We start from the raw sequence: 22,331 nt of genomic DNA, 5'->3' as shown, positions 1-22,331 counted from the left end.
AAAGATCAGGAAAATGTCCGGACTTTAGTGCATGTCTGAAAGCAGCTTTAGTTTTGCCCCTTGCTTTTAAGAGCCCCCTGCAGGCACAGCTAAAGAAGACAGTCACAAGTGTCTCCCCGTGATCAATCCTCAGTATTGCTGATCAGTGTTATCGGTGTTCCCCTGTATGAACACTAACAGCTTTCGTTTTCCCTTGTTAGTCCACCATATATTCCTTATTTAAGTCCGCTGTCACGTCCAATCGGGATGACTCCAACGATCAAAACCTCCAGATTTGCACGTCACATTCCTCTTCAAGTCTCTTCCGATGAGAAAAAAAAAGGCATGTTTGAAGTCAAGTCTTTAGACACCTTGTTTCTTTTTGACAGAGCTCTGCTTAATGCATTATGATGTGCTAGATTCAGGATTTCAAGTTGGGTTTTTTTGCCTTTTATGTTTCTGTTTTTTTGATGTCTTCATTTGAAGATGTTTGTCGTTTTGCATGTATCAGGGGGTAGTTTCTCGGGTTGTAGTTGACGGGAGTTCAAATGATGACCGTGTCGTTAATAGTTGAGTGTTGCCGGGCGCTGGACTGGATGAGGGCCAAAAATGGCGACAGTGTGGAGTTAAGACGTAACAATCTCCCTTCCTAGGTGCCTCCATCCCTTCTGTGCCTCAGCAGCTGGAAAATATTCTGCAACAGGAAAAGCAATCAGGGCAACAGGAAGGAAGACACACAAAAAGTCAGAGCGACCGAGCCAGGCTGGATCATCGACTGGACAGAGGCAGGCAAAGCCTTACCTTGCCACACATACCATCTTTACTGCAGTTCTTATTGTCCTTGTCTGTAGCCTCCTCTTCCACCTGTACACACAGTAGCAATGAGTAAAGGAGACATTTAAATGTGTTTTAATAGAGGTAAGTCACTAAGCAACTAAATGGTCCTTACCTCCTTCCTCCACTTCAGCTCACAGAAGACTCTCTCGAAGCATTCTTGCATGTAGTTAAACTGAACATTGGCCCGTTGACAGCAAACACAAAGAGAGAAACAAAAACTTGGAATCAAAAAGACAAACCAAATCAGATTTACAAATTTTTCTTTAAATGAACAGTTCAACATTTATTCACTTTCTGGAGGAGAGGTAGATGAGAAGATTGACACGGCTCGTAGGCCTGTATTATAAATATTAGTTCACAGCTGACAGCCGGGTGGCTTGGTTTAGGATTAGTTTAGGACAGAGCCTGGTAACCAGGGGAAATGTCTGTCTAATGAAATACACCCACCAGCCTCTCTGAAGCTTATTAATAAAACGCTTTACGAAAACCAAAACATAAAAACAACAATTTTACATGGGTGTTTTTACCAGAATACTTTGATTACTTTATCACATGTGTAATAATGTTTGTGATACTCACGTAAGGTGTGAATATCTTGACCCAGCGTGGCTTCTTCTCTCCCCGTGCATATTCAAGACAGAAGGCCATGCCCTCTTCATCCGTGTCCCACCTCTGCATCTCCCCCCAGTCAAATGCGATCACTTGGTTCTGCAACAACAATCAAGGCTTCATGACACTCCTCCTTACATTATACATACAAAATATGTTTGTCAAAGCCAAACAAACACACACACACACACACACACACACACACACACACACACACACACACACACACACACACACACACACACACACACACACACACACACACACACACACACACACACACACACACACACACACACACACACACACACACATACAAAAACACACACACACACAGTTGGCCTTGCCTCGAGTGTCCCTTCCTCTGTGCAGGCGTGCAGCTTGAAATGGTGAATGCTGATGGCTGTGATGACGTGGCCTTTACGTCGGGAGTCGCAGGAACAGTGGGGGAATATGAGCTCATTGTAGCCCTCACAACTCCTCAACAAACTCAGATACTGAGGGAGAGGGAGGGAGAGAACAGAGGAGACATGACGCTCACTGAAGTTAAGACGCTAGATACACTTTCTGGTTTGTAAAAGTAACTAAATTTACAGTCATACAGCAGAGTAAAGTCAAGCGCTATAATAATACTGTGTTACTGCTCTGAAAATACAGTGAGAAAATTAGTTTAATCTTGAGGGTCTTTTATTTTGCTTTCGCACAGAAGATAACTCACTCACTTTGTGTATGAACATTTTCTTAGCAAGGGAGTTGATGTCTGTAAGACTACCTCCACCCCAGAAGATATTCTGTGTGTGTTGAAGTGTGCGTAAGTTGCTCTCTGTGTGTTTTTTGAGAGACTGACCGTGGACATCTTCTTCTGCTCTGCCAACTTTTGCAGCTGGTATGACATCTGTTCTGCTTTGACAAAGCCTTTCTTCACGTCATCCACAGCCTGCACACACAGGTTCAGATGGGGGACACTCTTCAAAAACAACAACAGCAACAACAACAACAACAAAAAGAAAAATGCACATACCTGGTGAAAGAAATAGTTGAGGGCAAGCTGGTTGTCGTTGAGCAGAATCTCCTCTTCTGTTGTGAAGAGCCACTTGCGCAGGGTGAGGCAGGTTCCTGGGATGGCTGAGGTATAGTTCTGAACATACAGTTTGTGGGGGAACTCATTGGGGGCAAGCTTACGCACTGACGAAGAAAGGGCGAAGAAAACAGCAGGGAAAGAATGAGATATCTCTATAAAGTGGTGGAGTGCGCAAAATTTACAGCAAAACACTAAATGTCTATCATATATTTACACCAATCTCTTTACAACAAGTTGCAAGAATGTGATTTTTGTTTGATTGTTTTCATCGCATGTGTTCAGACAAGAAATCTGCAGGTTTCACCAGGCTAACGATGTGGGCGTTAAAGTTGAGTAATGTAACTTACAGCACACACATTAAATTGAAGGAAACATATCTTTAATCAACCCTGAAATTAAGAGGCAACCAGTGTGATAAGGCTTGGTGAGGGGAAGTGATTCATCATCGTGTTTTCACACCAGGAATGTAGGAAGAATTGTAGCCGCTGCTTTTGCTACAACTTGGAAATGAGAGACTTTGGAGAGTGGAAGGAATGCAAATGTTTATGATAATCTAATGTGAAACTAAAACCTGGATGACCTCCACATCACTGAAGGATAAAAAAACAACTTCATTTCTGAGTTGTTTCTTTGCCACAAAGAAAAGTCTTGCAAAACTCTTTATTGCTACTTTACTACTGCTTTTGTCTTTGATGTTACAGGCAATGCACAGTTTATGGAGAAAAATTCAGTGCTGCTGCATGGATTGATGATAACTACCTGTGATATAGCCTCTGTGTGTTGTGTGGACGGAGAGGAATAGCTTGATGTGTTAATATGTGGTTCTGCAATAAAGCCAGCTCGAGGTTATACTCATCATCTGTCAATATGAAAACGCACATGACAGAATCAAGCCCTGCAAATAGTCTATGCGATGATTTGTTCAGAAACACGGATCAGGCAAAGGCAAGAGGATATGTGTGAAGAGTGTTGTTGTGCTACAGTTCCTCCCCTGGATTTTGCGGTCAATGCACTTGCATCACAGTTCACGCCACAAGAAATGGGCTCGCCGAATTTTCCAGATATTTAGCCAGCTAGATATCTGGCAGACGACGGCGAGGCATCGGCGAGTCACTTTGATCATGTCGTTGGTAGTTCACACATAACGACGAGTGCCGATTTTTCTCCGATTTGCGGCGAGCTCCAGAATCTTTCGCCTAGCAGAAAATCAGGGTTAAAACCGTGAAGTGTGAACTTGGCATTATTTGCCTCTTCAAACCTCATCCTTGTACCACACTAGCCCTGACAACAGAGGACCTGTGGAGGAATCACAACACTCCTTCTTTCTCCCACAGTTCCCTGCTCACTCATTCGTTGGTTGTGCTTTCATGGTTGTGCTTCGGCAAAGATGGAAAACTTTTTCATCGTGGACAACTGCACAAGCATACACACAACGTATGCTTCAGTTACATATTCTCACTCACCGAAGGTGTGATTGATGACCTCAAAAAGAGCAAAGTAGCTGGCCGTTACACTGTCCACAGCTAGTTTCATGACCACAGCCTGAACGAGGAGATAGAGGCAGACACAGAATGAGAGAGGGGTAAAACAAAGGGAAACAGAATAAAGCATATGCAAGATGAATGTAACAAGGTCGCAGGCCTGTGTATTTGTTTACCTGATAGACTTGGTCTGTCGTAGAATTTTTGCGAACTCTGACAGTGAGCGTGGTTTTATCGGGCATGGCTATTCTCAGCTCCACATCGGACACGCCGTTATAATTCTTGTTCATGAGAAGGAGAGGCGAACTGCACAGTGAGTCACAGACAGATAATGACACAAACCGACAAAAGTAGGTTTTTCAGTTTTACCTCGTCCGATTCAGACAGGAACTCCTGCATGACATCACTTTCTCCAATCACCCGCACGGAGCACACTGCAGTTAAAACACAAAATACTTTTAGTATGTGGATTAACAGAGCTTGAACATAAACTGTGGACAATATTTCCCCTTTTTGCCTCATCTAACTTTTCAAACCACAGAAACGATGACATATCATCACTGTATCCTTGGACACTTTCCACTCACCTTTCTCCAAATATTCCTCCAGGCCTCTGCGTCGTGCATCCAGCTGCTGCTCTGACAGGGAAAAGGGCCATTTTCCAGGCAGCTTGGGGAATGTAAAGTTGGCAAACTCCCGCTTGAGGTTTTGGTGTAGGATCACAAACTCCCGGTAACGCTTGGAGCACAGTTGCCTGCCTGCCATGTACACATTATATACCTGAAAGGAGAGCGTAGGGGTTGGGACACTGATGAAAATAAAAGTCCTAAAGTAATGTCAGTAAGTTAACATACTTAACTACCCCCAGGGATTATTTATAATACTTACTATAAATAATCACAAGATCACAGGCATGTCAAAGTCACGGACACAGCAGTCAGACCTGTGTTGTGATCTGCAGCATCTGATTATAAAGCTTGTTATGTAATCATGATTTGTCATTTAATCCACTCCTTTGTTCACACCAAACGCACCCCTCCCCTCTCAATTAGCCATCGATGCATTCATCCGCGAGTGCACCCACCACAAATTTTTCCTGGTTTAGCTCCGTGTGTTTGTAGCTGGGCACAGAGATGGGGACAGCCTGCTTGTCGGAGTAATCGTAGCAGGACTGAGCTGAACTGTCGTCTCCGGGATCCAAGCAGTCGGCCTCCTGGGGCGGGACGGGCAGCACGGCCAGCACAAGCTCCCTCTCCCCGGACCGGATCAGGTCCACCACCTGCTTATGGGTCGCTCCCTCTACATTCACTCCATTACTGTCAAATGGAGACATAGAAGTCGGTGTTAGGGTGGTGAGTATTTTATTATACACTGCAATAAGTCTTATTCAATCTTCCAAATGTTACTTAAAATATTCAGTTTTAGACCAAGTTACACTGAAAGTTTGTCCTGACAAATCTTACAATATAATACAATCTAGTACAAAAACATAATAGTCTGAGCTACATTTTCATATATTATTCATTAATATATCTGTGACACACCAATGAAAAACCAGTAGGTTTGACAAAGGTAGCTCTTTTTTTTTTACTCATACAATCCGTCATCATTTTAATTTCAAGCTTATCTCAGTGGGCAGAGGATTGAATCATGAGGTTCTTTACGCAATGGATAACAATATTTACTGAAAGACCTGAATATCACATGGATTTTTAAGAAATGGCCCAAAATTCACAAGGATAGCAAATGGGCTACAATTTGGAAACAGCTTCTGTTGATGTGCAGAGAAACCGAGGCCTTGCCCTCAAACTCACTCTGGGTTCACATTTCCCCCCTCAAGAGTAAGACCTTTGGTTTATTATATCAGCACAGCTGAACATGAGCAACACAGGGTGAGTGACCTTTGGCAGCCATTTGTCAGAGGCACGACAGTGTTGACGACAGTGCTGCACCAACCTGACCAAGAGTTAGATCCACTCAAAACAGCCACAGCATCTCTTTAAAAGCTCTCAGCATCACCCCAAGCTGTTCCTTCTAATGTTATGAATAGATTGGCAAATAAATGCCAGAATTAGACAATCTAGTGCACTTTTGCTATTTAAAAAATAGCTTGCAAATATTAGCCTGAATACAAAAGCCGGCAAAACTTCTATTTGAACCATTTTCCCAAAGACTTCAGAAGCCAGGAGTGCGTCAAAGATTCATCATATGACTAGAAACCACTGGCTCTGATCTTCTAATACAAAAACTAGAACTTCTCACACAGATGAAAAAATGTATTCTCAAATCGTTTTAACCTACCAGCCAAGCCGCCTTCCCCATGTCCACATTGCCTTTCACCACTAACAACCATCGTTGCTGAATAGCTTATCAGGGCTGTAATGGTATGCAAAGGATTTCTGAATCCTTATCCAATTCATATGATCCTCAGAGCATTAACATTTTGTATATGAACACACCTACAAGTATATATATATATTATATGTATGTATGTATATATCTATATATATATATAGATATATATATATGCAACCATGCACGTTGCAGTCCCAATCATAGCATCCACCTGTCCACAGGAGCATGAGACTAAAAATTCAGCACAGTAAATGGTTTAGGTAGAAGTAGTGACTGACAGCTGATCCGTTATGTCAGCCATTACGTCATTGCAGGGCGGCTTACGTCGGCAGGGTTACAGAGGGCTAAAGCTCAGTGCACACAAGCTCTCTAATAGTCTAATACCTAATCACACAATGGCAGGAAAAAAGCTTCACGTGAGTATATAATCTAGCCAGTGGAGGAATTCTGAGTTCACATAGCAAAGCTGAAACTAGTGTTGGAGAGGGAACATACAGTAGATGATAGAAATATATTAAGACAAATAGGGGAGACATGAAGCACAGATAAAACCATCTTGCAGATGTAGGAGGAGAAACAGCAAATATCTCATACAACAAAAAAATCATAGACTAAGCATTTTGGCTGCTCTTTCATTCTAGCAGCTTTATCACTATCTTATTGGCACTTGCCGTAGTGGCCTTTGCTCTTGCGCCATCAGCACTACTGAACATAATAAACATCTTTTAAGAGCAATTTTCACCACGTGTCCTGGAGACCATTTTCTCCATCATGCTAATTCAAGGGAAATAATCTATTTTTGTGTTTCAATGTTGCACTCTATACAAGCACGCTTACTTACACATGCAAACACACTCAACCAAAAAAGCTGAACATGCTAAAAAATGATATTCACCGCACAACTTTTAGAGAGAAGGGAAATTGTTCTGAGTGTCTACAAACACATATTCTTCCTTTATCATGAAGCAGGAGACTGAAAAAAAGTTGTCTGCCACTATAGATCATTCTGCATCAAAGGCTGAGGAGCAGGAGTTGTTTGTTAATGTGCAAAGAAGTATTGATTGCATTGAGAATAGAAGAGGCTGTGTACCGCTGCAGCTAGTGTGCAGGCACTCCACTGTGTGTGTACTCAGTCACTGTGTATACACTGTCCCTTGACAGGAAGGCAGCAGAAAGGCCCAATGCACCCGAGTCAAATCTTCATCTTAAAAACAACAATGAATGTGTAAAGAACTAGCTATATTTGGACACGTTTTATTCTCTGCACGGGACACTCAGGAGATGAGACAGTCCCAAATGAGGCCAGTAAAGCACATTCTAGTTGAGGCTGCATAAACTTTGGATGATACTGACCCAAAATAGCTGATCGAAGGATGAAATTAAGAGGTTGGTAGACAGTCCTTTTTACACGCACCATACAAAACTGCACATGCATGCATACATACATACATACATACATAGATACACCCACATGCTTGCACACAGAAATAATGGGGTCAACAAACTGCCAGGTTACTGCAGACCATCCATTAACAAAGCGGTGTGAAAACGTCAGCCAATGAGCCAGTGGATTTCACAGTGCGAGGCCAATCACAATCGAACTGAAGGCATTCCTCTCTTTCTGCATCACCTTGTTCCACACACACACACACACACACACACACATACTGAAGCACCGAGTTTGTTTGATGCGTGTTGCTCTCCATAGCAACAGATCCCAACATCAGCAAACCATCTCTATGAATACCAATAGAGGACGACCATCACCTGAATGCGCGCACACGCACGCACGCACGCGCGCGTGCACGCACACACACACCACAGCCACGCGTGGTTCTTTTTAACACATTTAGTGATGCTGATGACAATGATTCGACTCGACAGTTGGTGTAAGTGAGGCGAACTGCTGCGCCGGATGCGATGAGCCATGAAGACACAGCATGTGGTTGAGGCGATGTGAACGTGTTGAACACTTGGCAATCTGTGGATGAGAGGCATCGGGTTTCGGCGTGACGGGAATCACTAATGACCCGTGGGTCGCCCCTCTTCTGGCACTCACTGACTCTCCTCTCATGAGGATGGACGGCTCCTCTGCCCCGCAGGACCAGTGTGATGGTGCGGGGGGGGGTCCCCCACCAAGACAGATAGTACATGATGCTCACGGGTCCCGCTGCTTGCAATGGGGTTCACTGACAATCACACTGAGGCGAACGACTCACTCGTCTACTGCCCCCCGTTGAGCTAAGAGAGTTGCAGCCACTTACACCTCCAGGATCCGGTCCCCCTTCGAGATGCCGGCTCGGTCGGCGGCGCCTCCCGGGAGAACAGCGCTGACGTGCTGCAGCGGAGCGTACAGCTCCCCGTGGATGCTCCGCAGCTGTCCCCCCTCGCTGACCTGGCCCCGCACGTTGAAGCCGTAGCCCGAGTCGGACTTCACTATCCGGACCAGCCGTGGGCCCGAGGTGGCGGCGGTCTCCGTCGGGCAGCGGCCACCCGGTGCAGCGCTACCGCCGTCGGAGCCGTCGCGGGAGGAAGGGCGAGGCAGCGCGGGGACAGATGAACAAGTCCCGTGTCCCTCGACGTCCGCCATTTCTCTGCTACGCCGTCCGTGTCATCCGCTCGAGCCCGCGACCGTGGAGCACCTCGCAGACATGAGCGGCTAGCAGCAGGCTAATCCACTCGGCTAGCTCACGGCGACTGGCGGGAGTCGCCGGAAGAAGCCGACAGAGCCCGATGATCCCCGAGCCCGCCCCAGGACGCATTCCGCGCGGGTCGGTCCAGACCCCTGTGTGAGCGGGGATAGGTGAGTCGTTCCTGGCTAGGAAACATAATTGAATTCAGACAAGTGGATTTATTCTTTGTCATTGTAAAATGCTGGATTGTTTCATTCAGTTACACTCATCCAAAATAATGTTCAAGGAGAAGGAACAATCACAGTGTGTCCATAGGATTGTTTCTCAGGAGAAGAGTCTTTTATTATTTCAAGGACAGAAATTGTACGATTAGATTATTTCTTACGTGCTGCTCACAATTACACATTATACGATTAGAACAAAACATGTAGTTGTAACACATATACACTTGAGTATATATACACATTTGTAAATATGTAAACATTATAAATATGTAAACAACGTGGTGTGTATTGTTGTGCAAAAACAGTCATAAGGTGCACTGTTGGACCTGGGTATGCATTATTGCAAATATTGCAAATAATAGTTTGAGTGTGTGTGAGTTCACAAGAGTTCAACCATTCAGACTGGTGGGAAGATGTGCGTTCACAAGCAACCTGTGCTTTTAGGTCATGAACAGACACTTGGTAACAAGCGAAACGGGTGGTAACTACCATTCAAATGATCATTTCTCAATTGTTTTACATCATTATTCAAGCAAAAGTTTTGAGCCAAGACAATTTGATCTCGAGGGGAAATAATCAACAGATTGATTGCTTATGAAAATCATTGTTAATTACAATCACAATTTCTGCTTGAGAATTTTTTTTTTGAACCTGTAAATTAGACTTCGCAATTTAGTTTCTGGAGCTAGAATAAGTTGCTTATAAGGTTAGGGACATATTTTATACATTCCTTGTGTAATCCTCTGTATTTTAAAACTCATACTTCACTTTTTATCACACAGTACATGTGCTGTGGAGAGTGTCAGGCTCCTGATTTTTCAAAGTTTTGTATTTTATTCCAAAGCACAGGTGTGGCATCATTGAATTCAGATCTTTATTGGTCACTTGTCCCATTCATAATAACTGATATACACTCAAAATCAGCACATTTCAAATCTCACAATCCTACTGTACCTACTGTAATATCTATGATTACACCATCCCTGCAGTGGGAATCTCTCCCCTGCAGCTTTGTTTGAGGCCTAAAAACAGAGGCTCGGGAGGATTTGTTATGGGCATATTTGCATGTAATCTCTTTCCATTCAGTATGACAGGGGAACATCAAATCCCGTGTCCCAGTGTTTATGAAAGTCATTCAAACAAAGCTTTTGCCTATTTTAATCAATGCATAAGAAACTCATCCTAGTTTTTAATCTAAGTGAGTTTAAATTTTATTTCAATGCAGTGCCAAAATCAGTGCTGAGGCTTGGACAAATACAATAATAAATTCCGTAAGAAAAATCATATTTATGATTTTTTTTAAATAAAGTCTCAATTAGAGAGGGTTTAAGTTAACGTCTGTCAAATTTGATTGCAAACAGAACAAAATGCTCCACCCAAATTTGAACAAATATTCAAACCGCTCAGTGTTTAAAATAAAAAGAGCTAATATACGAGTGATTATTGTTAGCTGCCACTGAATGATTGTACTGGAAAACATTATGTAAGGACATTTTTGACAGCAGACATTTTTACTTTTTATAGCAGGAAAAGTAAGAATGAAATGAAATTTAATTATTTATTTAAATAAAGGCTCAGATCCATCAAGTTCCTTGCGCCATGACAGTGAGCCAGCATGCACAATACCAGGACCCTGACACAAACCCTGTTTGGTTTTTTTAATCAATTATACCTCTACTTTTCCTGCTTTGACAAGTTGCATTCATGGTACTTCAATCTAATAATAATGATAATTGGTAAGAGTTGGTTTCAAGGTGCCTGGGCAAATAATGAAAATGCCATCTGGAGTTGACTCTGTGCATTGTCTTAGAAGGTAACTTGAAAGTGACAAGGTGGCAAGGTACAAAACTCGATGTTAAGAGGGCAGGAGGGCAGTCAAATTGATTCCAGCCGCAAGAGCATAGGGAAATAAATTTGCATGGACATTTTAGAGTGAAAAACCTAAACACAAGGGGGCAGCACTGGAAAGACTATGGGTAGGCACTGTGGCATAGCAAATGACCAATGGTGAACATTGAGAGACAAATTTATCACTGAAATCTACATGCGCATGTGTGTAAAGATTAGTTAAAAATGTGATGTCATAGTTAGTAAAATCATAGTCATGTTTGCAGGCTTGGGACCTCCTGCAGCGTCCGCGGGTTCGACTCCAACCCTGGCCATATTGTGCGCGTCTTCCCCCACTCTCTCTCTCCCCCTTCCCACTGAATACTGTCCGATCATTAAAGGCTTAAAAACGCCCTCAGAAATATCTTTTAAAAAGAATGATGTCATTTCAATGGAGGTAGAGTAAGCTGCTTACAAGGTTTGGCAACATACAGTATTTTATACATACCTCACGGAAGCCACTGTATTAACAAAACATACTCAGCTTTTTAAGGATCACATGCAGACGTGAAGCTGCTTGCTTTTCTCACAGGGTTGTTTTCTGTTCTGTGTGTGAAACATCCAAACTGTGACATAATAGAGAAGGTTTAACCACGAGATGGGTCCCTGAATGATGAACTAAAAGACTGTCACGAGGTTATATACTGAATTTAAAGGGACATTTTGTGTGTGTTTTATTGAGACAAACACAGAAGTCAACATTTTGAGAGACTGAACACAATTTATTTCAGTTCTTCATTGGTCACTTGTGTCATCTCATATACACTCATAGTCAGCCTACTGTACGTAATGACTTTTATGATTAATGTGAGTGTTTAACCCGGCTTTCATCTCAGAACATATGATGATGATGGTGTGTATGTTTTATAGATGTGGCTGTAATGCTGGTACAAGTTGGAGCGCCCAGTTTTTTTTCATTTTGAACAATTTAAATAATACAACAATGTTCTGAGGCAATGTGGCCAAAGTATTTACATGTCATTGATGATCATGGCGAAGGATGCTACAAAACTGATGTACTCCTGAAAATTCACAAGACCACTCCCATCTCGATCCAGGGCATCGAAGAATTTGTCCACCTCAGATTGTTTTCCACCCTAAAAGAAGAAAACGTCAGAAGGAAATGCAAGAAATCTGTAGAACTATAGAAATATGACAGCTCTGTCTTCTTTTGTACTTACCTCCATATACATCTCTTTTTTGAGCAGCTCAGTGAGTTCTGCCTTGGTCAAAGAGTCCTTGACGCCGTCTTTTCCAGCGTAATCGTTGAAGACCTCTGTGAGAGTGGCAATTGCAGGTAGGAGCCTTGACATGGTGGCTGAAATGAGAAAATATTGTTGATAGTGTAGCCCAATATTTATTTACTAATTAATTTATTCATTTTACATGGGTGTGGTAATGTGGTCACGAATCTACTGCTTTGCTGCTTTGCTCGATTAAAAGGCTGGAAAAGTTTGTGTGATCAGCTTTTTGACATACAATGAGGAATGTCTCTGACCAATTCAACTGATATGTTTCATGAAGGATCCTTAAACAAACTTATTCAGTGACGAGTAAAAAGACTGCTTTTCGTCTTTCTAAGACTGGCTCTCTCCTTTGTCATGCTGTCTTGAATCTGTCTTTCCAGTTCATACTTCGAGGGACCACTGGTTTTAAAGAAGGGACATGACCCAGTATCGGTGGTGCAACAGAGTCGAAAATGTGTCATTAGGTGTGATCAGCAAGTCCAGATTTTTCCTAAAACAATTCAAGCATTACCTTTCAGCATAGTCTGCCTTACTCCCCATTTCATCAGTTGTTTCTTTATGAAAGGCTTTGTGCTCGACGCGGTCGAAAACTGTTTCTCATTCTCAATTCTCATTAAATTCACTAAAACTTTAAAATGAATGCATATCTGTTATAGTGCTATTAATATATTCACGTAGATTGTTTCCTGCTCAGACCCGACAGTCCACATAATACACAAACCGCACCCAGAAGTTCATTCATGCATCTCATGCCACACAGTGCTAAATATCAACTATTTTGATAAATTAGATGCAAAAATTGTTTATCTGAAAAAACCCCAACCTATTTCCACTTACCGGAGTGATATTGATAGTTGTAGATTGAGAGGGCAGAGGAGAGTGATTTTTGAGACCACGTACACAAACCTTTTAAATAGTTCAACACACCCTCTTTCAAAGACCCCACCCACCCTTCTCTCATTCCCCTAATCCCCCCACCCACACACTTTCTTCTTCCGTCTGTCTTCAGAAATCAGTCGAATCTATTCTTTCTCACTTTTCATGTTACATTAGAGAAGTAAATATTCGATACTCACTATAGTTAGTCACTCTGTTCCTTTATTTTTACTAAGATGGTGGGAAATATAACTTTTTAATCTTTATCTCACCAGTTCAAAAGGTAACTATTTTACATCCAAACACACAATGGACTGATGCAGTGCATTCGATTAAACTGCCCAACAGGATGTAATTTAGGGGGGCTTGGGGCTTCCAGATCATTATAGAGAAAATAATTGATATTTATATATTCAGATTTGATACTTTGTATAGAAAGGTTTGAATTCAGCTCAGGTGTTAAGTGTAGCACAATTTCTCTGCATGGCCCCACGACGCCCTCCATCCATTCACCCACTATCCATGACGCTTTTCTTAAGGGTCATGGGGGCGCTGGAGCCAATCCTAGCCGACATTGGGGCGAGAGGCGGGGTAAGATTTACATCCTTATACATTTCCTATTTTGTTGTTGTTTGTTGTTGTTTTCATTGTTCTCTGAAAGGCCACTTCTTCAATTTTCAAACTTTCTGAACTTTCAGTTCCGAGCTATGACCATACACAGTCCAGCCATGGGCTACTTGGTTTTGACATATTCTTTTTTTAGTTTGAATCTCAACAATCATAACGTGCCTTTGCACTCAAAGACAACATTTTGCAACTGGGGGGATCAGAGACGGAGATCCAAGTACGATCAGTCGGAAGACAAACTAGGAGATGGTAGGCGTGGTCAGCAGACACCATGATTCACTGGCAGAGAATGTTTGTGCATCTAAAGCTGGTTCTGTTCACCCATGTGAGAGGACGGTAGAGGACATCTTGTGCAACTTTTCTGCTCAGTAAATCAGCAGTATATTTGTTGTCTGGATCCAGAATAATTAACCCTTCTCCATTCAGGATTTCACTCGAGATTTATACACACAAAGGATCATACAGTACAATGATGTTCACAGAAGATGTGTTCGGTTTTGTGAGTTCCTCTGTTGAAACACAGCTGCTTGTGGTTGGTGATCCTAATTAGAATTTAGCAAAACTACTCTGGGAATGATTCTCAACCAAACTGTGTTTGTTGAGAAGCTTAGCTGGAAGTTTTCGACCGGAAACAGCCCTGACGCAGGACTAGATGCAGGAAAGGTTTCAGCCACTGGGCCATTTGTTGTATCAGTGGAAGCGATTAGCAGGAATGCACCACAATGACTGTACTAAATGACCTCTCTTAACTTCAGCCACGACACACTGATTTGACATTTTAACCACTCTGTTGGCCTGTCAATCCAAAAAAAAAATCACAGAAACACATGTACTGGATGTATTTCCACAAAAGTTTATGCAGATATTCATTCATTAAAAGCAGAAGAAAAAGTTGTCATTTTTTACACACACTAGTCAGGTAAACTTGAGCAAAAGTGTGCTGTTTTAGTTTTATACTAACAATTTTAAAATCGACTCTTTTAATGAGCAAACTGTGCACTGTAATACTCTGGCGTTAGGGCGGGGCCCTCTGCTTTTGGCAAAACAGGCAGCTGTTGTGTACTGTGAGCTCTCTGCCTCTCAAAATTTTCCACTACAAACTTCAGTGGTTGGTATGTGTGTGTGTGTGTGTGTGTGTGTGTGTATGAAGTGGGTGTATGTGCGCGCACGCAAATATGTGTTCCTTAACCCCGAGCAATGGATTTCACAGAGGAAGTAGCTACATTACTTCAAGAAGCACTGGTTTTTGATGTTGTCTTTGTCTTCATTGTTTGCCTTTTCACAATTTCTCTGTGCAGTGCTCATTTGCTTTAAAAATGCACAGAAAATGCACGTAATGTAAGAGGAACAAGTCGTTCATTTACCACTGGATTTCTGGACATCAGCAAACATCAGCAATCAATTAATATAGCCTGATCAAAAAAAAAGAAGCTTTTATCCATCAAGCAGTTCCACTTGCGCAACATCGTGTTGTAATCCTCATTATAGTTTATGATGGTCTGGCTGAATATATTCCTGGACTGGAATGATAGATTCAACTTGAGCTCAGGTCTCTTGGCAGATGTGTGGCTTTAGAGAAAAATACTGCTACTGCTTCCACTCAGCTTGGTTAACAATGAGTTACCACTGGGCACCAGGAAATATGAGACGTTCAGAGTGCAACACAATGGAATCCATGTTTGCACAGTGTACAACTCTTTCTTTGTCCTTTAATGATCTCTGCTTTCACATTGTTTTGTCCCTCTCTGGCGATATGCTCTCGTAAAACAAACAAACTGTTTGTGACCGGACTGTTTGTAGCATATTATTAAATGACGCCCTGGTTTTTACAGCACTGTCCTATAGGAGAAGAACACAAGCTACTATGAACAAGAAGTACAAAGAGCTAATGCCTCCAGGCTTTTGTACTTGAACTTGTTCTCCATGGTTACAAGATATTGACCCTCACAGACAAGATCTTGTAACCATGGCTCCGTTGCTAATATCATCTTAAGTTGTGGCTGTGTGCTGGAACATCTGATGATCAAAGTGAGGTGCTGGCATTGGTTCGGGACAGATATGCAAGTCTATGACGGTTTATGACCCTGTTATGATTTCATTTGTAAGTGAAGCATTTCATGTTTCATGGAATCAAATTTACTGAATTAATCATCTGAGTTATAAATAATGACTATTGTCGTGGATGTCATTATGCAGTATCCCTCTAATCATTTCAATTTGACATTATAGGACACTATCAACATAAGCGCCTGTGAAGTGATAACACCTGGATTTTTCCAAGCCAGTACAGAAGACACCACACCACACCCAGTATTCTGTGTGATGAAAGCCCGGACAGACTGTCTGAAGCCATATCCCTAATCCTTAAAATGGGAGGGGGTGTTGGTAGAATCTGAACTAGGTTAGGTAAAAATACCAACCATCGCCTAGATGGGGTGTTTCCTTCCTTCTGCCTGGCATGTGCTCCCTCTGGTGGGGACTTCTGACAGGACGAGTTGCACAGCTGAATTAGACAAACAGTGTCTGTTCTCTGAGAAATGTCAAACTTTTTACAGCTGCAGGGAAACCATGTTTTTCAAAGGCACATTTGGTGTGGGGTCTTATATTTAGAAGAGAAGAGGTTCAGCAGAGACCCCATGACATGTTCCAGCAGCCCAGGAAGCAGGGGGAAGTTTACTAAAACATGCATTTGCTTCATTCACGAATGTGTTGTCTCTGCAGCTCTTCAGGATTAATTATAAGTCTTTGTACAGTACAACAGACATTAGAGTTAATTTATGCTTACACTACTTTTGGCATAATTTTGCGTCTGGAACCGGTAATTTGGGTCCCTTGCCCACCACTTATTAACTTAATTTGTCGTAATTGTTTTAAATAAAACATGTTAAAGGAGGTGACATGTCATCCATATGTATTTCAGTTTTGGATCAAACATTTAAGCTGCCCGAAAGACTCCTTTTAGCCCCGTGGCTGAGCTTTCGGCTGGGACTTTTATTTAGTGAGTGGCGAGGGCGAGAATGTCCAAATATCTCTCCCCTGAAAAAAATGATGGCGGCATCAATGACTCACATTTCCTGCAGTGTTACATAATATCCCGTGGTTATGCAGAGCCTGTAAACACAGACCTTTGAGTTCTTTCAATACTTTCTGTTTGGCCAGCCACAAACAGCAAGTAAAGCAGTAAACAAAAATGTCTAACAAAAAAGTCTAACAAATTCTGTATTAATTTAATACAGATCAAATCACTGTTATTACTTGAGGCTAATAGCTGCTCTTATATAACAGCAACTGCTCATATAAACCTGCATAAACTTGTCAGACTGTGCAGCAGATTTCTAAAGCATGTTTTTGTTCACAAAATATTAACAGCAAGCTAATGTACATTCTTAGAGTGGAATACAATCTTTTTTTTTCTGCAGACCACCCATAATTGATTTGATCAGCACAGTCAGTGTAAAATGGTGAGAAAGAAAATGCATAAAATACTGTTGATTTTTGATTTTTATTTTAGATAGAAGGAATGATAGAGGAAGGTTTGAAGAAGACTGGAGGGTGACGACTCTGTCAGCACAGAAATGGAGGGAGCATTTTAATATTAACTCCTGCTGCTAATCCATCCTGCTCATGTGATTTACTTAACAATGTAATTACAATCTTATCAACGTCAGTGTTTTGTCAGTTTTTATTGAATCTGCTTGCAGGGTTGATCCACTAATTCTTTCATTGTACGCATGTCTTATCTCACTCGCTTCTCATCCGCATTTGTGAGAATATTAATTTCTCACAAAATGTATATTCTTGTTTTTATCTTAATGCCTGCAGCATATTATTTTATCCTTTGATCATTTATTTTAGTATATTTGATATATCTTTCAATTTTTCTTCATCTTATCGTTTGGCGTTCGTTGACCTGTCTTTATTATTTCCTTGTTTTTAGTTACTGTTATTATTGTTTAGATATGTGCCTGTATGTGGCGGAAGGAGGTATGGTGGTATTTCTTATTTTTCTTTATTCTGTGCAGCACATTGTGTTACATTGTTTGTTAAGACAGGTGTTGTTAAGCAAATTGATTGATTGAAGATGCAGTCACGAAAATGTGTGTGATTGAGGTCTGAATGAATGTTGAAAGGTGGATGTGGTGCTCTATGAGACAGCAGCACCTTCAGACGGACTAGAATATGAGTGAGAAAACACTTTGATAAATTCTGTTTCATGGATAGTTTTAATGCCATCAGAAAGGCATGTGCTGATTCATGTAATGGAAGTCTCACCCACCTTTGTCAAACCAGCTTCACCAGTCCCTTTGTGCCACACTGTGTACACACACATACACACACACACACACACACACACACACACAAACAGAGCTTCTATCATCGATCACAAGATGATTATTTTGTTTTGTGTGTGTGTGTGTGTGTGTGTGTGTGTGTGTGTGTGTGTGTGTGTGTGTGTGTGTGTGTGTGTGTGTGTGTGCAAGTCACACCCTAGACCTCGAACAACACATATTAGTCATTCACATTTTAGAGTCACAGGCTAGCACCACCCTTTATTTAACAGGTGATGAATGACGACACTTACTTTTTACATCCTATTAGTATGTTATGTATCTCTCTGTCTTTATATATATATTTGAATGTTTGATTTTAACTCAGATTTGTCTGTGCTTTCTCCTTGTCACCAATATTTCTTTAATTAAAATGACCAAATAAAACATTTGTAAAGTTAAATACTTTATTGTGCTGTTTTCTTGTCAACTTCTACATTCTTCTATACTATACTTTCTAGATTGGAAAATTGAATCATTTCTGCAAACACATTCCTATCGACCAACTATCAGCTTTGTTAAACTTCATAAAGAAAGTATTTCTGAAGTACTAAATTACATTGTACAGGTGTGACTTTTAATGTTTCTGTATATTTTCTAATATGTTCTTTGGTGCCAACACCAATTTGAGTTTATTTGTCATAGAATTGAGATTGTAGATTAGAGTAAAATTGAATATATCATATTATTATTATTATCATTATTATTATTATTTATTGTGGATCTTGAACACTCAATTAAAGTGTAGGTGTTATTATTGTGTGCTGCCACTATGATAAGGTTAACATGAAAATATTTTTATTTCACAAAAGTTTTGCAGCCACAGTTAGTGTTTAACGTTAAATTATGTAAACTGACAATTAATATATAAAATATAAATAATTTATAATGAAAAATAAAAATGAAGAACACACACACAAACACACACAAACACACAACTACGTCAGCACTTTGGACAGAGCTTCTACTGACTGAAGCTTCCCATGCACTTTGTCACATTTTCTCCACAATGAAAAGGAGTTTCCTCTCTGAGACGATTACTCCTCTCTGAGACGATTACATCAATATACACACACCCACACACACACACACACACACACACAGGTAAACATATCAACCAAGTAAACCTTTGACCCACACAAACCTGAATCTACCTTCTGAGCAATGACATATGCTTTATGGCTCAAAGTGACTGAGAAACTGGTTTGTCGCTGTATCACTTAAATAAGTCCTTTTTATGCCAGCACAAAGGGACTGGTAGAGCTGGTTTGTACAGGTTGTGGGTGAGTGGGTGACGTTTCCATTACATGATGCAGCAAATATCTTTGTAAAAGTGTGAAAGGCTTTGTGTGTCTGCTCTTATAAAAAGAGGCATCCTCCATCAGTCTGACCAAAGCAGGACCTGGTGACACAGACGGAATCTCTTCACCTAGTGAACGTAAAACTCCAAGGTGAGTACATGGAAAGGAAAATGTGGAGGCAGTTTTGTGCACTGTAACCTAATATTATTATTATTATTATCAGCAGGGATATTGCATCTATGCAGTTGTATCTGCTGACAGTCAGGAGCTTCTATCTTTGACTTTTATGATGATCTTCTTAAATATTTAAAAAATATTGTTATTGTTAATATTGTTAGCTGCTATTTGTACCTCTAACAGCCTTTGTTGTCTAATTCAGCGATATTAAGATATTTAACATGGCTTCACAATATATTGTCTGCAGTATCTTTAAAAGTTCATATTTTGGGAATTATGTTTGTTTTTATGTTTTAAAAATTCCTGTGCATCTCTTTTTATTGTTGAGAACTATATTAATCTTTCTTTCTTTCTTTTTTCTCCAGTTGCAGTTATGCCTCGCCTGGAAGATGCCATCAAAAACATGGTGGAGGTGTTTGTGGAGAATGCTAAAGAAGATGGCACGTTAAACAAAGACGAGTTGAAGAATATGATGGAGAAAGAGTTTGATTGCGCTGAGATCAAAGTAAGAGACTCCACATGCTAAACTTATAAAGCTACACATATTTGCTGCATCTATGTATGTGATGTATTATACACATGCACATGTTATCATGCAAATTTTTCACCATTCACACACACGTACACGATTGCTGATGTCATGGTGTGTTCTTCAGGGTTCACTCCCTTCGATGGACTTTGACAAGGCCATGGGGAGAATGGACAAGAACCACGATGGAGAAGTCAACTTCAGAGAATTTGCCACTTGTGTGGCTTTCATTGCTAACTGCTGCTACAACAAGAAGACCGGCAAGGGCAAAGGATGTGGGAGGAAAGGAGAAGGCTGTCACTGACAACTGAAGCTGAGGAATGTGTCTCTGCAATTTGGTTTTCAATACAGTTTGTCTTTAACACTGGCTGAGAAAGAATAAATCTATTACATTGAATGTGTTGTGGGCTTCTTTGTCTGCTTATGGTCATCAATGTGTAGTAACTCATACACAAGTTTTTTTTAAATTATTATTAACAAAAGACATGGTAATAATGTAATTCATTTCTTTCCATATACCTTTTCTCATGGTATGAGACTGACCACAAAACTAATTTTACATAACACATTGCATGTTTTCAAGTTAATTGTTTTAGCCACAAAGAGTTATAAAGTAATAATAATAATTCATATTATTGGTAACCAAGGTCACTTTACAGAGTTTGAGAAAAAATAAAAGCAATCCAAAGACAGAAAATAATAGTCCTTTATAAAAGTCCTTCACGATCGAGTGAGTTTTTTAAGAGTCGATCTAAAGGTGCCACAGTGTCATAGCCACATTAATACGTACTTTAGACCATCTTGCGATGGGATCAAACAAGCTGCAATGCCTGACAATGACGTCGACGTGCTGACCCACGAGTCACTACATGAGGACTCGGTGGGTCGAACCACACTTTGAACTTGGCCTTAATTCAGATCTCCACTACATACAGTAGCTGTTACATCTCCTGCAGTTGTGACACAAGTTTGACAGTTTTATACAGTTTAGACATCTAATGAGTTTAATTTACAGGATTACCAAACTATGAGCTAGAAAGTAAAAATATTATATAGGAGGCCAATAATTCTTGCAGACAAAAATAGATTTTCACAAATATATGTTTTGTATTCTGTATCTGGCATTTCACTCATAAAAGGTCTATACATTTAAATGCTGAATCAAAGTAATTCTGCACAAGAGATTATGATTGCATTTGCATGGCCAATGGTGGCAGATGCTCACTTCCGTCAAAGAAATTCAGTATTTTGACAGCTTGCTCCACCTGGCAGGGAGTGGGGGTATTGCATCTATGCAGTTGTATCTGCTGACAGTCAGTGGAGGGAGTATAAGTGGTGAGGAATTGAAATTTAAATTGAAAATGATTAAATTCAATGGCCCTTCTCCAGACAATTTCAACAGCTGAAGTTTTCCAGTGTTAAGTAACAGTCGGTGTGACTTCATCTACACACAAAATCTCAACACCGGTACTGTCTTCAAGTCGGTGGACGTACAAATTGACTGAGTAACAGAAACATTCGTCACGAGCTTCGACATTGAATTCTTCTATTTAATTACGGCCCTATAATCCCATATACAAAGAAACTTCCACTTACATCAAATATATTAACATGCAGTATGAGTACACACTTTGTGGTTGTTGATTGAGCAATTTTTAAAAAAATGCACAAGTGAATGCTGTTCAAGCTTTTGCTGGATAACCACAAAGAGAAAACAGGATATACACATATACACATTCAATCTTAAAGCTTAAATCCCATTGTTATATACAGCTTTAGGGAGTGAGACTTCTGGTGAACCTGTTCGGCCTGTCCCTGTTGTACACCTGTTATTATCCCAAAGCCATATACAAGATTGTCTCATTCCTTTACATTACCGCCTGCAGCATATTTCACACAACAGACAGGCCATTCTGCCAATCACTTCTGGCATGTGAGCTGGTTGTAACTTTGTGGAGTGGATGAAAATGTTTTATGCCAGTTGTTTGCCCTCAAGCAACTAATCTACCACTATTCCCTCTGATAGGTTTAATTCATTCCCTTTCTCTTTTGATATGATTCCACATAAATAAATGAAGCGACAGAAGAATACAAAGAGAGACACAGAGTTGAAATGAACTCAATGGTCAAAGTTTTAACCTGCGCAGAACTCCAGTCGAT

General features: G+C 40.8%; 3 protein-coding genes and 1 long non-coding RNA gene across 6 annotated transcripts in view; 2 read left to right on the top strand and 2 right to left on the bottom strand.

Moving 5' to 3' along the window:
• Positions 1-295: 295 nt before the first annotated feature.
• Positions 296-9,081, bottom strand: snx27b (sorting nexin 27b). Of its 2 annotated transcripts, none has more exons than XM_035621933.2 (13): positions 8,607-9,081; positions 5,072-5,303; positions 4,575-4,767; positions 4,357-4,421; positions 4,164-4,268; positions 3,970-4,048; positions 2,447-2,610; positions 2,273-2,362; positions 1,773-1,922; positions 1,396-1,524; positions 929-988; positions 781-843; positions 296-673 (listed from the first exon to the last, which is right to left on the bottom strand). In XM_035621933.2, the coding sequence occupies exons 1-13, from the start codon at positions 8,930-8,932 to the stop codon at positions 629-631; spliced, it is 1,701 nt and encodes a 566-aa protein (XP_035477826.2). In that variant the 5' UTR covers positions 8,933-9,081; the 3' UTR covers positions 296-628. The 2 variants fall into 2 exon arrangements, with proteins under 2 accessions (XP_035477826.2, XP_035477818.2); XM_035621925.2 differs by having other exon boundaries at positions 795-843.
• LOC118298681 overlaps positions 9,021-22,331 on the top strand; it is a 17,862-nt gene continuing 4,551 nt past the window's right edge. The window contains exon 1 of the long non-coding RNA XR_007032127.1: positions 9,021-9,145. This is a non-coding gene — a long non-coding RNA (uncharacterized LOC118298681). The remainder of the gene's footprint in view (positions 9,146-22,331) is intronic.
• Positions 11,788-13,195, bottom strand: LOC118298426 (protein S100-A6). The gene is made up of 3 exons (XM_035621986.2): positions 13,171-13,195; positions 12,268-12,404; positions 11,788-12,183 (listed from the first exon to the last, which is right to left on the bottom strand). Exons 2-3 carry the CDS (start codon positions 12,397-12,399, stop codon positions 12,058-12,060), a joined length of 258 nt encoding a protein of 85 aa, XP_035477879.1. The 5' UTR covers positions 12,400-12,404; positions 13,171-13,195; the 3' UTR covers positions 11,788-12,057.
• On the top strand, positions 13,617-20,568 carry LOC118298110 (protein S100-A1). Of its 2 annotated transcripts, XR_007032111.1 has the most exons (4): positions 13,617-13,800; positions 16,066-19,615; positions 20,008-20,147; positions 20,299-20,568. XR_007032111.1 is itself a non-coding variant. In XM_035621961.1 (3 exons), exons 2-3 carry the CDS (start codon positions 20,016-20,018, stop codon positions 20,473-20,475), a joined length of 309 nt encoding a protein of 102 aa, XP_035477854.1. In that variant the 5' UTR covers positions 19,515-19,615; positions 20,008-20,015; the 3' UTR covers positions 20,476-20,568. The 2 variants fall into 2 exon arrangements, 1 of the variants encoding a protein (XP_035477854.1); XM_035621961.1 differs by lacking the exon at positions 13,617-13,800 and having other exon boundaries at positions 19,515-19,615.

Source organism: Scophthalmus maximus, chromosome 1 (genome assembly GCF_022379125.1).
Source record: "Scophthalmus maximus strain ysfricsl-2021 chromosome 1, ASM2237912v1, whole genome shotgun sequence".
NCBI lineage: Eukaryota > Metazoa > Chordata > Actinopteri > Pleuronectiformes > Scophthalmidae > Scophthalmus > Scophthalmus maximus.
Note: the sequence above shows the minus strand (reverse complement) of the source record. Positions and strands in the feature narration are given on the sequence as shown.